General features: G+C 30.2%; 1 protein-coding gene across 1 annotated transcript; it reads left to right on the top strand.

Moving 5' to 3' along the window:
* Window positions 1-8467: 8467 nt before the first annotated feature.
* Window positions 8468-14038, top strand: LOC107463903 (uncharacterized). The gene is made up of 5 exons (XM_021130726.2): window positions 8468-9121; window positions 9257-10323; window positions 10415-10444; window positions 10707-10785; window positions 13740-14038. Exons 1-3 carry the CDS (start codon window positions 8471-8473, stop codon window positions 10440-10442), a joined length of 1746 nt encoding a protein of 581 aa, XP_020986385.1. The 5' UTR covers window positions 8468-8470; the 3' UTR covers window positions 10443-10444; window positions 10707-10785; window positions 13740-14038.
* Window positions 14039-14433: the final 395 nt, after the last annotated feature.

The raw sequence follows: 14433 nt of genomic DNA, 5'->3' as shown, positions 1-14433 counted from the left end.
TCATTAGTAAGGTATCCTAAGTACTCGGAATCCATTTTAAGTATTTATTTCATATTCCGAATGCACTCGAGATGTGTAATACATATGTTATATCTTGATGGCTACATATTCAAAATACGTTTTATGATTTTAGAGTGCTTTTGAGACATAATACCCAAAATGTGTCACATAATATATATAGACAAATATTTGACGTTTACACAATTCAATAAATATTATATTTTATTAATTTAAATAAAAAGTTTTTATTTTTTACTTATTAAAAAATTTTGAGAGCAGTCGTCAACAAATCAAAGCTTTAGTAAGATATTTTTTTATATAATGTGTATTTTTGTTATTTGTTTGCATATTTTTATAGGATTTTAATTTTTAGCCTTTTAGATTTTTAATAACGTTAAAAATTAAGAAAAACGATTCTTTAAAATTGAGGATTTCAAAAGACTTTTATCTTTTGGTAAAAAAAATTAGAAGTGAAATTCATTTTTATTTTATCAATCTAGCAGTAAAATATATAATTTTTTATTTTGTTGTCTAATATTGGATTTCACTTTAAAAGATTTATATTTTAAAAAAATAATTAAAATATTTGACTTAAAAAAATTAAAATATTTAAGTTGATTTATTAGTTTAAAAGTTAGAAAAATACAGTAAATAGTAGTATACAGTATTTTTTTTAGAATAATGAATGGCTGTATCACACACATTTGACTCTTAAAAAAGGAGATACTCAAATCATAATAAACACATTAGTACAAATTGCAAATAATAGAACTTCAATTGAAAAGAATTAAATAATGTAGCAGGAATTGTTGCTTACTCACCGACAGCATCATAAAGAAGAAATGTTTGCACATACATGGAGGTTTTTTTTATTTTAGAAAAATTTTAAGTATTCTAAAATTATCAATATTTCAGTAATTTTAATTATTAATTTTAAAGTGACGTTTCTGGTGTAGAAGTGGATCTTATTTCTATACATATAGAAATGTTGTATTCAAATGATATAGTACCATGTATCCAAGAGCGAGAGACAAAAATTGAGAAGCGTGAAAAAAAAAAGTACAAAGACGACAGTAATATTAATACTATTGATGCACATGGTGTGAAAATAAAAGTAATTTAGTGTCGTAGATTAATATTAATTATGGATCCCGTAATAAAAAATAATAGGGGGTCATTATTACTGTTATAAAATAACTAAATAAATAAGGAAAAAGTAACAAATATAATATATAAAATATAATTAGATAACTCTAGAATTACTATTTACTATAATTACTATAACAATATGATTAATATATTAATATTGTAGTAAAGAATATAAGAGAGGGAGAATAGTATAAGAAAGAGAGAGTGAAGAATGTTTTTATTGCCGTGTCCATATCATGCACTGAGGTTGTCTATTTATACATGTAAGGAGGCTACTATTTTTCAGTATCATTAAATGTAAGAACTTTGATAATGTAGCCATTTAGCATGGAAAAGATGATCCGCTCATGGTCATCCATTTCATCCTTATCGCAACACTCTCCCTTGGATGACTATTAAGGATTATTGCCTCGTTAAAACCTTACTAAAGAAAACCCAATGGAAAAAAAACTTTAGTGAAGGAAAAAGAGTACAATATCCTTTGTGATGGAGACTGCCCCATTAAAAACCTTGTTAAGAAAAACCCAATGGAAAAAAAACTTGACCAAGGAAAAAAGAGTACAGTCTCCCCCTCTTGTCGACATCAGTTGATGTCTCGAAATTGGCGCATCCCAATCTCATGTACCAATCTTTCAAAAGAGGATTTTGGGAGTGACTTTGTGAATAAATCTGCCAGATTGTCACTTGAACGGATCTGTTGGACATCAATTGTCCCTTGATTTTGAAGATCATAAGTGAAAAAGAATTTGGGAGATCCGCCTTTAAGTTAAGCAATGCATGCTGTATTATCTTCAAATAGGACAGTTGAAGCTATCTTATGATCAATCAGTTCACATGATGACATAATATATTGGATCAAACTCCTGAGCCAAAAACACTCACGACTTGCGTCATGAATCGCAAGTATTTCGGCATGATTAGAAGATGTTATAGCAATCGTCTGTTTCGTGGACCTCCAAGATATAGTTGTACCACCATATGTGAACAGGTATCCTGTTTGAGATCTCCCTTTATGTGGATCAGACAAGTATCTGGCATCTGCATAGCCAACTAGTTGTGACTTGGATCCATAGGGATAAAACAATCCCATATCAACCGTTCCATGAAGATATCGAAAGATTTGTTTGATTCCACTCCAATGTCTTCTGGTTGGAGAGGAACTATATCTTGCTAGTAAATTCACAGCAAATGATATATCGGGTCGTGTATTATTATCAAGATACATTAGTGCTCCAATGGCACTAAGATATGGTACTTCTGAACCAAAGATATATTCATTTTCTTCTTTAGAACGGAATTGATCATTTTTCACATCCAAAGATCTTATGATCATTGGGGTACTCAAGGGATGTGACTTCTCCATATAAAATCTTTTCAAGATCTTTTCTTCTCAAACTCTTCTTTTAGAGTTTTTATAATTGTTAGAATCTCTTCAGGAGTCCCAATGATATTTAAATTATCAACGTACACAGCAATAATAATGAATCCAGATGCAGTTTTCTTTATGAAAACACAGGGGCAAATATCATCATTCTTGAATCTATTTTTGGCCAAATACTCAGTAAGACAATTATACCACATTCGTCCAGATTGTTTCAAACCATATAATGATCTTTGCAATTTAACTGAGTATAACCCTTGCGAATATTCATTGGATGGTTTACATATCTTTAGTCCTTCAAGGACTTTCATATAGATATCCCGATCTAATGAGCCGTATAAATAGGTTGTTACCACATCCATTAAATGCATATGCAGTTTATGATATGCAGATAAACTGGCCAAATAACGCAATGTTATCGCATCCACTACAGGGGAATACGTTTCTTCATAATCTATACCGAGCCTTTGTGAAAATCCTTGTGCTACAAGTCGGGCTTTGTAGCGCACAACTTCATTTTTCTCATTTTGTTTTCTCACAAATACCCATCTGTATCCAACAAATTTTACATCTTCTGGTGTACAGATTACATGTCCAAAGACTTCACGTTTTGCAAGTGAGTCTAACTCAGCCTTCATGGCTTCTTTCCATTTTAGCCAATCATTCCTTTGTCGACATTCTCTAACTGATCTTGGCTCAAGATCCTTACTTTCATGCATGATATTTAATGCCACATTATATGCAAATATTTCATTGACAATTATCTTATTTCGGTCCCATTTCTCTCCTGTAAAGACCTAATTTATCGAGATCTCGTCATTTTCACAATTTTCATGTACATGAACGTCTTCTGGCGTTATATCAGAATTTTGGACAACTGCAGGTGTCATTACAATGTCTTTTTCAACAGGAATAGTATTTACCTCTTTTCTCTTTCGAGGATTTCTATCTTTGGAACCGACAGGCCTGCCACGCTTCTGGCGTGTATTTGCTTCGGTGGCTACTTGTCCTACTGGGACATCAATTCGAATTGGGGCATTTTTTGTCTTGCTACGTTTCTGACGTGAATTTGCTTCAGTGGCTACTTGTCCTACTGGGACATCAATTCGAATTGGGGCATTTTCCGCTGGTATATAGGATTTGGTTATCCTCTTTGTATCGGAAAATGCATCAGGCAATTTATTTGCTATTCTTTGCAAATGTATAATCTTTTGAACTTCTAGTTCACATTACCCTGATCGAGGATCTAAATGCATCAACGATGATGCATTCCAATTAAGTTCCTTTTAAGGAAACTTATTCTCTCCCCCTAATGTTGGAAATTTTGATTCATCAAAATGACAATCCGTAAACCGGGCTTTAAATACATCTCCAGTTTGTATCTCAAGATACCTCACTATAGAGGGAGAATCTTATCCAACATATATCCCAATTTTCTTTGGAGTCCCATTTTAGTTCGATTAGGTGGTGCAATGGGAACATATATTGTACACCCAAATATTCTTAAATGGGAAACATTTGGCTGCTGGCCAAAAGCTAATTGCATAGGAGAGAACTGATGGTAACTCGTTGACCTCAAACGAATAAGTGCTGCGGCATGTAAAATAGCATGCCCCCAAACTGAAGTTGGGAGATTTGTTCTCATAAGTAAGGGTCTAGCAATTAATTGGAGGCGTTTGATAAGTGATTCTGCTAACCCATTTTGTGTGTGAACATAAGCTACTGGATGTTCAACACTTATTCCATTAGCCATACAATAAGCATCAAATACTTGGGAATTAAATTCACCAGCATTATCAAGACGAATTGCTTTGATTGGATTTTCTGGAAATTGTGCTTTTAATCAAATAATTTAAGCCAGTAATCTCGCAAACGCCAGGTTGCGAGAAGATAATAAGCACACATGTAACCATCTCAAAGATGCGTCTATCAGGACCATAAAATATCTAAAAGATCCACATGGTAGATGAATAGGTCCACATATATCACCTTGAATCCTTTCTAGGAATTTAGGGGACTAAAATCCAATATTTACTGGTGATGGCCTTAAAATTAACTTTCCCTGAGAACATGCAGCACAACAAAATTCACTAGTTTTAAGAATCTTCTGGTTCTTTAGTAAATGTCCATGAGAGTTTTCAATAATTCTCCTCATCATGGTTGTTCCCGGATGACCTAATCTATCATGCCAAGTTATGAATTCATTTGGGCTAGTAAACTTCTTGTTTACAATGGCATGTGATTCAATTGCACTAATCTTGGTATAATATAACCCAGATGAAAGTGATGGTAACTTTTCTAATATAATCTTTTTATTTAAATCATGAGTTGTGATACATAAATACTCATGATTTCCCTCATTCATTGTTTCAATATGATATCCATTTCGGCAAATATCTTTGAAACTCAACAAGTTCCTCAGAGACTTGGTAGATAATAGTGCATTATTTATTACAAATTTTGTTCCTTCGGGAAACAAAATTATAGCTCTTCCGGAGCCTTCTATCACATTGCCTGAGCCAATAATAGTATTAACATATTCTTCTTTTGGCACAAGATGGGTAAATATATAATACTTTTAAGAATAGTGTGCGAACTTACACTATCCGCAAGGCAAATATCTTCAAGATATGTCCTTGCCATTTTTCTTCAAAACAAATGATAATAATAATAAAATGAGTAGAAGTATATACATAGTAAAATTATTCACATAAATACTTAACAAATACATACACATATCAAACTATTCCATCATTGATCAAATAGCCAATATTTCCTTCAGAATCCTTAAAGAAATTAAATACATCATAATGAGTGGTGGAATTTTCATCATTTGAAACAAAATTTGTTTCCTTTCCTTTGTCATCCTTTTTCAAGGATGTTTGATAAAAATCAACTAGGTGCCTTGGGGTACGACAGGTATGTGACCAATGGCCCTTTCCACCACAACGGAAAGACTTATCCTCTGTTGATTTATTTTACTCAATATTTCTTTCTTTATCCCACTTCTGGTGAGATCCTCTCTTGTGAACATAATTCATTTTCCTTCCATAAATTTTCTTGCTACCAAAGCCTTGCTATTTACCTCTTCTGGGGTTATGATTTGCCGCATTTGCTTCAGGAAATGGGGCGGCGCCAGCTGGGCGTGCTTTATGATTTTTTTAAGAGTAACTCATTGTTGCGCTCAACAACAAGAAGGCAAGAAATTAGCTCAAAAAAATTTTAAATCATTTTTCTCGATTGCTACTGCAGGAGCACATTCGAGGCATGGAAGGTCGAAAAAGTTTTCTCTAACATATCGGGCTTGAGGAAGTATCACATGATTGTACCTTTCTTCAAGATTTTCCACAGATATGCAGGATCTTTTAATGTGGGATATTCATTTTTCAATCATACGTCAAGATGATGAATCATAGCTTTGGCTTTATCCTTTTGGGATGTATTATTTTCAGTCTTAATGGTATCTCCAAGATCCATTGAATCAAGATGGATTTTAGTATATAGTATCTATGATAAATAATTGTTTTCAAATATATCAAAAGCATTATATTCAAGATGAAAGAGTTTCGACATAATAAAAATTTGTTACCTGAAGTCTTCCCAAAATTTCGTTAGAGTTTCTTGCTGATAACGTGTTATAAAATAACTAAATAAATAAGGAAGAAGTAACAAAGATAAAATATAAAATATAATAAGATAACTCTAGAATTACTATTCACCATAATTACTATAACAATATGATTAATATATTAATATTGTAGTAAAGAATATAAGAGAAGGAGAATAGTATAAGAAAGAGAGAGTGAAGAATGTTTTTATTGGTGTGTCCATATTATGGTTGTCTATTTATACATACAAGGAGGCTACTATTTTCCATTGTCATTAAATGTAAGGACTTTGATAATGTAGTCATCCATTTCATCCTTAGCAACAATTACATGTGCTTTATTATTTTTGTTGGTAGATCGTTCCATATGGATGAATCAAAACTTTGTTCGGGTGGTTATCATGAACGCTTTACATGACTTTGCCGTTTCACCAATTGAGGGGTACCCCCTTTTCTCTATTCTCAATAACTTGTTCGACATACCGTTCTTTTAGGAGAGAAAGAAATGTTCTTTACAAATCAGGCTTATTAGGCATTTTGTCTTTCCTAATTTTCTAGTCCACATGAAAAAATAAGCACAATGCCTACAAATCTAGTTAAATCACTAAAATTGTAGAAATAACTAAAATAGAAATAAATTTCTAACTAACCACAAAATCCAACTTTAAAAAAAAAATTTCATGAACTCCTAAAAAAAACCTTCTAACTAATTACACATCTTTTATTCGATTTTTTCTTAATCTGATTTCAATTGAAATTTATTTAAACAAATTTGTTCTCCTATAATTTTAGAAAGACTGCACACTAAAAAAAATACAAAATTAAATAAATAACTCCCCTCTTTTATATACAAATTCACTTAAATACACCACATTATATATACATACATAAAACTAAAATACAATTATACTTATATATAATTAAAACACAAATTTCTGACAAAATTATTACTACTTCTACATCAAAATATCATCAATTATACTTATATTTAATTAATTATTATTTTCATATTTGTATTCAATTTTATTTTTAATATCAAATTATAATTTACTATAACATTTTTCTTAACTTCATTTATAACTATGTTTAAATTAAAATAATCAAAATTATTTCGTTTAAATGCTATCACAACGTTACTAAATGTGGCATTTCATACTTGTTCCATTCTTTCTTTCAATTATTTATGGTAACTTTTAATAATCTTTCTTTTCATTTTGCTTTTATTCACTTTTATTTTCATCCACATCTCTAATTAAACTACTCTTCTTTTTATATTACTTTTTTTTTTCTGGTATTATTATATTACTTCTTTTTATTATATTTTTCTATCAAAATTATCTAATACAATTTATCTATATGATCCTAACAGCATCGTTAATTTTTTGTTTTCATTGTCTTTTCATCTAAATTTTCTACTTCAAATGTGTACTTTTTAATTTTTTTTTTTAGTTTTACTTTCTATTTTTTTTTTTAAAATTCAGCCTAACCTTGCGGCCATAATCATTACATTTTTAATTACCGTTAACTCGTTAACCTCCAATAGAAACTATAATACTCTATCACGTACTATTTTATGGATACTTGTCTGTCAATCTCTCAGAACAACAAAACATTTATATGTGTAAAAATAATCCACACTTCTACATCAGAAAATTTACCTAATTTTAATTATAAAAAATATATAAAATATATATTAATTAAAATTCACTATTAAAATTACTAAAAGGTCAATTTTGTATTCTAGAAATATATAAAAAATTTCTTTTATTTTTTAGAAGAAAAATAAAAAATTAACTATTTTTGCATGAGATAGAATATCAATTTTAGCTAATATTTTTTTCTTAGAACTACTACTTTTTTTCCTAAATAGAATGCAATAAGTCCGATTTTTTATTTTGGTACTATATAACAGTGTGTGAAACACATACATATATTAGTCCCGTTTGTAATTTATTATAGGTTATTTAATAAATATTAAGCTTGATTTGTTAACAACGTAAGATTTGATCAAACATAAATTGTTAAATGGTCTGATATTTAAAAAAAATAAACAAATAAAATTAAAGATGTTAAAAAATAAAAAATATATATAATTAAAAAAAGTAATTTAGCCATCAACGAACACACGTCGACTCTCTTCAGTAACTGGAAAAAAAGAGGCGGGGTACGGTGGTGGAAACCCTCTGAAACAGAAAAGAAATAGGTAAATTCTATAGTGATTATAACTTAAATAATTATTTATTTTTATATTTTTTAAATTAAATATTAATTTTTAACTCTTTTTAATAAGTTAGACAAACACTTTTAGACGCTGTATCAATCCCAAAAGAAATATGACAATACTTTCGTTTTTGTCGTCGTTAGAAGCAGATATTTCTGTACCCTCGCTGTTGTCCACCGTGGCCGTCGTCTCGGCCACTGCCACAACCTTGTTCTTAATCTGCAAGTCTCGCCAACCTAAAAGCAATTCAACTGCCAAGATTCTATTTGTTTCCCAAATCGGAACCTCAAAAGCCCTAGCTTCGTGCCTCTGCAATTTGTTCGAGTCGTTCGGCGTCGTTACGGAGCTCGTAGATGCCAGGGACTACGTGCCCGAAGCCCTACCCAAGGAGAACCTTGTCGTCCTCGTTGCTTCAACCTCGGAAGTTTGGAACCAATTGCTCGGACAAGATTTCATCTTAACTGACAACCGTTCTCGCGGAGCACGGATGTTCGCCCGTTCGATCGTCAAGTACGCGAAGGGCTGTAAGTTTGGATCGTTAGTTGTGAATGCTTACGGTTTCAGTGCGTTTGTCGCCGGCAAAGGGGCTTCTGAAGATGACACGAATTTGATGGCTAAGGCTGCCAATCATATTAGGGATTTGGGGGACACTATTGAATTGAACGCGGATTTTGAGAGCTGGTGGGGAAGTGTTGTTGGGGTTTTGCAAGGTGCTGTTTCGGGAGGTGCTGCTGACGCCATGTGCGGGGAATCTGATCCTGAGGTCGGTTTCTGCATCCTCTTATCCTTATAAACTTAACTGGATAAGTATGACGTTTCAATTTATCATCAACACACTGCAGAGCTTTCTATTTATTTGATTCTGTCGTAGATAATATGATTGTTTCCCTAATTCCAGGATGTTGGTTCTTCTGATCCAAAGCTATCCATGACGCAGAGCTTATACCTGTTTGTGGAAAATACAGATCTTGATTTAGAGTATGTTGGGATAACAACCATCACGCGCAGGATGTTAACTATAACTGAGGCCAACTTTATTAAGAATGGCACTGTTGATCTTGAAGATGGAGGTCATGTAACTGCCGAATGGCCTGTTAGAGATGGTCTATTGGTCGATTATCCATTACCAGATGGTCAAGGATTTTGTTCTGTCGGTCACAGCTTCTTCTTTGCTGGTGGTAACCTGTGTGTTGTTGACCCAAAATTGTGTTTGGATTTGGATGAATATTACCCCTCAAGGATGTGTTGCCTCAAGTACGAGGGTTCTAATTGGAGTTGGAAGTTTTGTGGAAGCATGTTCTGCGACCGATTTAGACCCTTAGTAGTCCCCTATGATGGCAAGTTGTACATCTTTGGGGGTGGTGGAGATGCAAATTGCTGGGTTGATATTTACTGCCTAAAATCAGGTCTATGGGAAACAAGGGAAAGGGAAGTGTCATATTGCATGGGCCATTACACTTACTTTCTGTGGGAGGACAGCACCAAGCCTCACAAGAAGACGCACATTGTATTGTATGCTCGTCGTGGTGAACATCAAGGTCTTTTGTCATATGACGTCAAGGCTAACAATTGGGAATACCTTGATTGGAATTTTCCGCCAGTTCCTAGATTATGTCCAAGGAGACTTGTTCGTTTGGGATGCAGTCATTATCTTCTGATTGTTGACTTCGCTCCAATGTGGCATATTTATGATTTATCTAAGATGAAGGTTGTGGAAACGGTGGAGGTGCATGGTTTGAAAAAGACCGCAGAAGTAACGAGTATTTTTTGTTGCCACAACACTAGCGATGAAAGTTTGATTTATATGTTCATGAAACCTGAAAATGCTTTCGAGGGAGAGCGATCTACTAGCTATGATTCTGGGGTTGTTTCTTATGCCAGAGTGAAGCTCGAACTCAAAACTTTCTCTGCCAAGATTGAATCCAAGAGTAATCTTAACGTTGGTAATTTGGTAAAACTTTATATGTGAGTATGCCCCGCTTTCTCTCTTTAAACTTGTTGACCATATTCATTGAGCTTTGATATTTACTGCTTTATCTCTGTGGACACTGGACAGGTTTGCTGTTGGAGATGAAGACCAATAATTGTAAGAAATTCTTGTCTTTGTTTAAGACGTTGAAATTAAAGAAGAATATTTGCACAGTATTGTAAAATTGAAAACTCCCAAATCCTGAAAGAAAAATTACACCTTGAATGGCTATTATTTTTTAAAATTTTAACTAATGTATATACTCACCATAAAATTGTCAGAATCTAGCAACAAATAAATGTATATTCAACAAAATTAATGCTATCCAATTTTATTGAAAATGTGCTTAAATTTAATGATAATCATTATTTTTGTTAAGGTTTAACAACAGCAGTATAAGATCTCGAATCTGTGAAGCATTACTGTTCCTGCACAAGAATTTGATGACAAAATAAAAGGTATGGTGCACTGCTTCATCCATGATAGACCAAAATCACAAAACTGTAAAGAGAAAAAACACGAAAGAAAAAGAAATTAGTGGAATGCAATCATACAACATAATTTTTAAGATACAAGTTTTGATAACCATTTAGTTTTTGTTTTATTCTCTAATTTGTGACATAATTTTTAATAAAAATGTTTAAATGAAAATAACTTACAGACATTTTATAATAAATAAGAAATAAATAAAGCTTTCCTAACCATAATAGTGATGCCTCTCCTGAGGTATAAAAACAAAAGGTTTTAAAAGGTCAAAAAAAATATTTTATAATTAGAAATGATAATTTACTAAAAAAAATAATAACAATGCCTAAAGTCATCAACTTTTCATATAAATGCTAAGCAATTATTCCAATCTTATTCCTTATTATACATTTATAACCTTTCAAAACTTCTCTAGGTTTCATTAAACTTATAGTTATTATTAAATGAATTTAGTTAATTTGTATCCTAAAAATACATGCTAATAATATTATAAAATAAAAAAATTTAATATAAAACGTTTAAGTTTTTAATACATTTATTTTATATTTAATTATTAAAAAATTTAAAACTTTCACTAATAATAATTTTAACATGTGTCCTTAAAATATAAGTTAGCTAAATTCTTATTAATTTAATTAAACATAACTTCGTTAACTTCTCATAAATACTAAAGTCATAGACGATATACATGCACACACTCTCGTAACCTTTCACAAATATCAAGTGTTATATGAATGTCAGTTTCATGCACACATTTTATTTAATTCCAAAAAGTACTTATTTGAGGGGGGGAAAAAGGCAATTTTAAGGATTTTATTCTTAGTAAATGGCGTGTGAGAGAGTAATAAATATTAAGGAAAATTATTAGAGATAAGATTGTATAATTAATTTAATTTGTCTATTTATGCGTCTCTTTCTATTAAATTAAGTTTTTGAAAAAAATAATTTTATACTATGGTATTAAAATTTGTATAACTGAAAATTTAGAGTTTAATTATTATTATTTCCCCAAAAAATAAACATAGAAAAAAAAAAGTTGGTATAAAAATTTTTTCGCAAATTCAAAAAATACTCTTACATACATAAAGAGTATGTTAGAAATATATTCATGCATGAAGAGTTTTTATCAACTTAAATATTTTAAAAAATTAATTTCATAACAAAAGCAACATGTTTTAAGTTATTTTTTTTAATCCATGTACAAAATCATAGTTAGATATATTTATTTGAGACTGTTAGAAATATAATCATTAATATTACCTCTTCTTATTAGTTTAAATATTTAGAATGAATGATGTTATGATATAATATTAGAATTTTATATCTATCATTTGTGTTTGTTTATTATCTAAAAATAATAAAAATACAAACACAAATGTGCGCATAAATATAGACACAGGTGCACATAAATAGATTAGTCTATTTAGTTGTTAAAATACTAATAAAACATATAAATACATTTATCATCTAAAAATAAATTTTACACTTAATAAACATATTAGAGATATTATATATTTATAAGAGGACATAATAGAATATAATAATCATATAATAACTCACGTACCTCTTCTTGTTAATTTAAATTTTTTAAATACTTATAACATCTGAAGTGTAGTACAAGTCTTTTAAGTGATCATGATTTATTTCATTTAAGAAAATATATATTTTTTTGTAATATTATTTTTAGTATTTTTTGTTTTTTAGGATTTTATATGAAAATAATAAAAATAATAATTTCACTTTTTTGTTTTTGTTATTTACTTTACAAAATCCTGCAAGTAAAAGAGTTTGATACTAAAAACAGAGTAAATGATTATAGAACTAATTTAAACTTTGTTCCTCTTAATCTCATAAGATACAAATTAAAATTTTGCGTGCTTGTGTGTATGATATAGTATATGGGCCATCGCTAATATATAAAATAAATAAAAATCAATGAAGTTAAAAATGTTTAGACATTGTACAATGAATGTCCACTTATATAGTTATATATACCCTTTAACTTCTTGAAATTTCATACACAATAACAGAGACATTATCACAATTAATAGTTAATCGCATCGAATTAACTTGTTAAAAAAGATGGCTAAGATAACTTCGGGATGCATTTTCTTCTTTGTCATCTCGGTTTCAGGTTTTCCATTTCTTCATATCTCATCTCATTTAATTTGGACCGTCCTTTTCGGAGTGTATAGTAGAAATTCAGGTGCAGTCAACTTCACGTGAAGTTAATAACTAAAAGTCGTTAGATGAAAATTTAGTCAAATCAGTCAATTCATTTAACGACTCTCAATTATCAACTTCACGCGAAGTTAACTGCACCTGAGTTTTCATCATTATTCATGCTACATGTTCTACAGTGAGATATAATGTTTTGCTAGATCAAATATAGAAGGCTGAATAACATTTAAAAAAAAAACATAATTTAATTAGCTACAACAATGAGCTTTTTAAGAATAGGTTACCCATATGTGATGAAGTGAACTCGTCAAATTTAGTAGAATTTTCTTTTGATTCTAACTTTACATAGTAACCTCAAGAACATTCGAATTTTCTTTTTAACCTAGATACAATTTCATTAAAAAAATTTAAAAATTTGATTAAAAATGATAAAGAGACCAATTTGTCATAGTAAAAATAATTCTTGAAGATTTCTAGACTAATAAAAAGTTGTTGAAATTAAAATATTCAATTTCAAATTCTTTAAAAATTAATTTAAATACTTATTTATTTTTTATTGACATTATATATAAAAACACTTCAATTGATGAGGTGTGTTTTGTTATATTGGTTTTTAAAACATCATAATATAATATTAGTTTACTTTTGAGTATATGTAGTAAGTATAGGTTTTAATTTATGCATGCAAATTTCTGTGAAAGGTACATTCCTTAATTACTATTAGATTTGTTTTAATGTTGTGTAGTTATGTTGACAAGTGAAGTGTTAATTGGAGCCAAGTGTCAAGCAATTTCCGATAAGCAAGTAGAGTGCAAAAGCAACTCTCATAACTATGAATGCAACCAGGAATGCATAGACAAACATGGTTTCAAGGCCTATGGAGATTGCTATAATAATTCCCTTTGTGTATGCACCTTCAATTGTCCCTCTAATAATTAGTTTGTAGAATTTTCATATACCACTACATATTATTAGAATTATTTTGTAATAATAACGAGAGTGGTTAAAAACTCTGAAAGTAGCACTATACATGAAGGTTATAGGATGACGCTAATAACTTCTACATAAAGGTTAGCATACTATATATACATGTGCGTATGTGAAATAATTTTATTAATAAATATATGAAATTATTTTATTTGCTTTATAGAAATTAAAATTAAAATTAAAATGTATGTAAAGTCATGTTTTAATTTTTTCCGTACGGTACGTATCATTTGAAGAAGCCAGTGGTGAATTTGATTGAAAATATATAGTATAGTCTTTTTACTATTAGATTATCAAAGCATTAAATTCATATCATAAAGAAAAATAATTTGGATTATAGTAATAGTAAATATTTTTAGTTATTTTTCAATTCCATGAAATTAGTATGTAAAATTATAATTCTAATTTCATATGCTACTCCAAACATAATATTAGAAATAGAGAATTATTCA

Source organism: Arachis duranensis, chromosome 9, assembly GCF_000817695.3.
Source record: "Arachis duranensis cultivar V14167 chromosome 9, aradu.V14167.gnm2.J7QH, whole genome shotgun sequence".
Classification (NCBI taxonomy): Eukaryota; Viridiplantae; Streptophyta; class Magnoliopsida; order Fabales; family Fabaceae; genus Arachis; species Arachis duranensis.
Note: the sequence above shows the minus strand (reverse complement) of the source record. Positions and strands in the feature narration are given on the sequence as shown.